This window comes from Wasmannia auropunctata, unplaced genomic scaffold (genome assembly GCF_000956235.1).
Source record: "Wasmannia auropunctata unplaced genomic scaffold, wasmannia.A_1.0 LD293381.1, whole genome shotgun sequence".
Classification (NCBI taxonomy): domain Eukaryota; kingdom Metazoa; phylum Arthropoda; class Insecta; order Hymenoptera; family Formicidae; genus Wasmannia; species Wasmannia auropunctata.
The window spans coordinates 513-2344 of NW_012069509.1; the positions used below are offsets into that span (position 1 = coordinate 513).

Below are 1832 nucleotides of genomic sequence, written 5' to 3' on the forward strand. Positions count from 1 at the left end.
TAAATTTAAGCAAATAAATTTAAGCAAATAAATTATGTTTAATCAAGATTTATCTGTAAACTTAATTGTCAAACATTTTTAATTATAACTATTATTAATTATTATTATGTGAAGAATTTTGTTGTAATTTTACTACTACTATTCAAGTATTTTTTGTTTTTTTTATATTACTATTGTAACATTGATTAAATTAAACATTGCTTAAAGTGCCATTTAAATTGAATAATTTACGAATAGTTATCAAAGATTTGCAATATGGAATAAGAACAAATTACAGGAAGATGCAGCGTTTATAATGGCAAACAATGAAGAAGGCCAAAAATCGTCTAAGATAAAAAATAATATATTTGAAAATGAAGAAATGTCAAGGCATTTACGTAGATTACTTCATAGTAAGGACCCTTCTGATTTACAGACTGCAAACCGATTGATAAAGTTTATGGTGAAAGAGGTATCTATATTTTAGAGAGATATTTGGAATAAGATCTTTAGAAAAACTGAAATTTAAATACTTCATATCTCTTACTCTAACATTTAAGAAATTTTTACATTTAATGTTTAAAAAAATTTTTTTATTAAGATATCTGTTTTTGTAGGATGAGGAACGATTGCAGTTAAATTCGCGAAGAGGCATGGAATTAGAATCCGTGCAAAACAATGTAATGCTATTGTCAGAAATGCTAGATTCATATAATCAGAATGAAACTAGTGCAGAGGATCTTGAATTGATGAAAGAGTTGTATCAGGCATGTGAGCGACTGAAACCTATTTTGTTAAGACTCGCCAGTGAAACCCAGGGCAACGTCGAAATGCTTGGTATTTTGTCATATCATAACGATTCACTCATTAAATTTTCTAAACTTGTCTAGAAAATTCTGCTTTTCTACATATAATTATAATTAATTAGTTCCAAAAATTTTAGCGATACAAATGATTCCAAACTGAAAATCTGTATATTTTATGTAACATAACGAGTAAAAAGTGCAAAGTATTTCGGTTTAGAAATTGGATTATTTTATAAAATGACATAAAACTGGATTATGTATCAATACCTATTGAGTCATCTACATCGTTTTTTTTCTTCATTATGCTAGTTTATAACCAACAAATCTTTGATCTTTTTAATTAGTTTTTTGTGCATTTTATGATCAGATGATGTACTAGCTGCGAGCGATGAGTTGAATCAAGTCTTCGAGAAATACACATCTATTATCGTTCTTGGGCAAATTCCTAAATCTTCTGCAACAGAAGCTTCTAAACCAATTTACAATGAGCCATCCCTTTTGGATTTATCGTCTCCCACTGAGATTACTTCCTGTAAGAGCAGTTTAAGCACGATGCAGAGCACATCATCAACAGATCATCGTTCAGATATGGATGTACTAGGAGATATCTTTAGTGTATTGGAGAAACCTGCAGTCAAGTCTGAAGCAAATTTTTTGATGCCAAACGCTATAATGCAACCAATCAGTATCTCGCCTATAAATAAGAAAAGTGAGCATAAATCATGACTGAAGAAAGGAGGAATCTGCATAAGGTCGATTTTCAGCTCTATTTGATTTTCATTGATTTAAATTATTAGAAACGTTTTATTAAGAATTATCGAATAACATTTCTATTCTTATAATGCTCCTATAGGAACAGACATCCACCTACTTGCAAAAAAATTTCTCCACAGCTACTTTCTCATCCATTTTAAGGGGTTAGTATACCCTGACGAGATAAAAAACAAGCTAATTTTTAGGAATTTTTTTCTGGCAAAATATAAATAATACATGAAATCCGTTTAAACCATTATCTTTATTATAAATTCAAGTGTCCAAATAAATTTT

At 29.1% G+C, this 1832-nt stretch overlaps 1 protein-coding gene across 1 annotated transcript; it reads left to right on the forward strand.

The window, feature by feature from the left end:
* Positions 1-277: 277 nt before the first annotated feature.
* LOC105461330 (ADP-ribosylation factor-binding protein GGA1-like) lies at positions 278-1494 on the forward strand (the record flags this gene model as incomplete). The annotated part of the gene is made up of 3 exons (XM_011707828.1): positions 278-451; positions 597-816; positions 1153-1494. Coding segments are annotated over 3 exons (736 nt in total), but the record flags the coding sequence as incomplete, so codon positions are not given.
* Between the last annotated feature and the right edge of the window lie 338 nt (positions 1495-1832).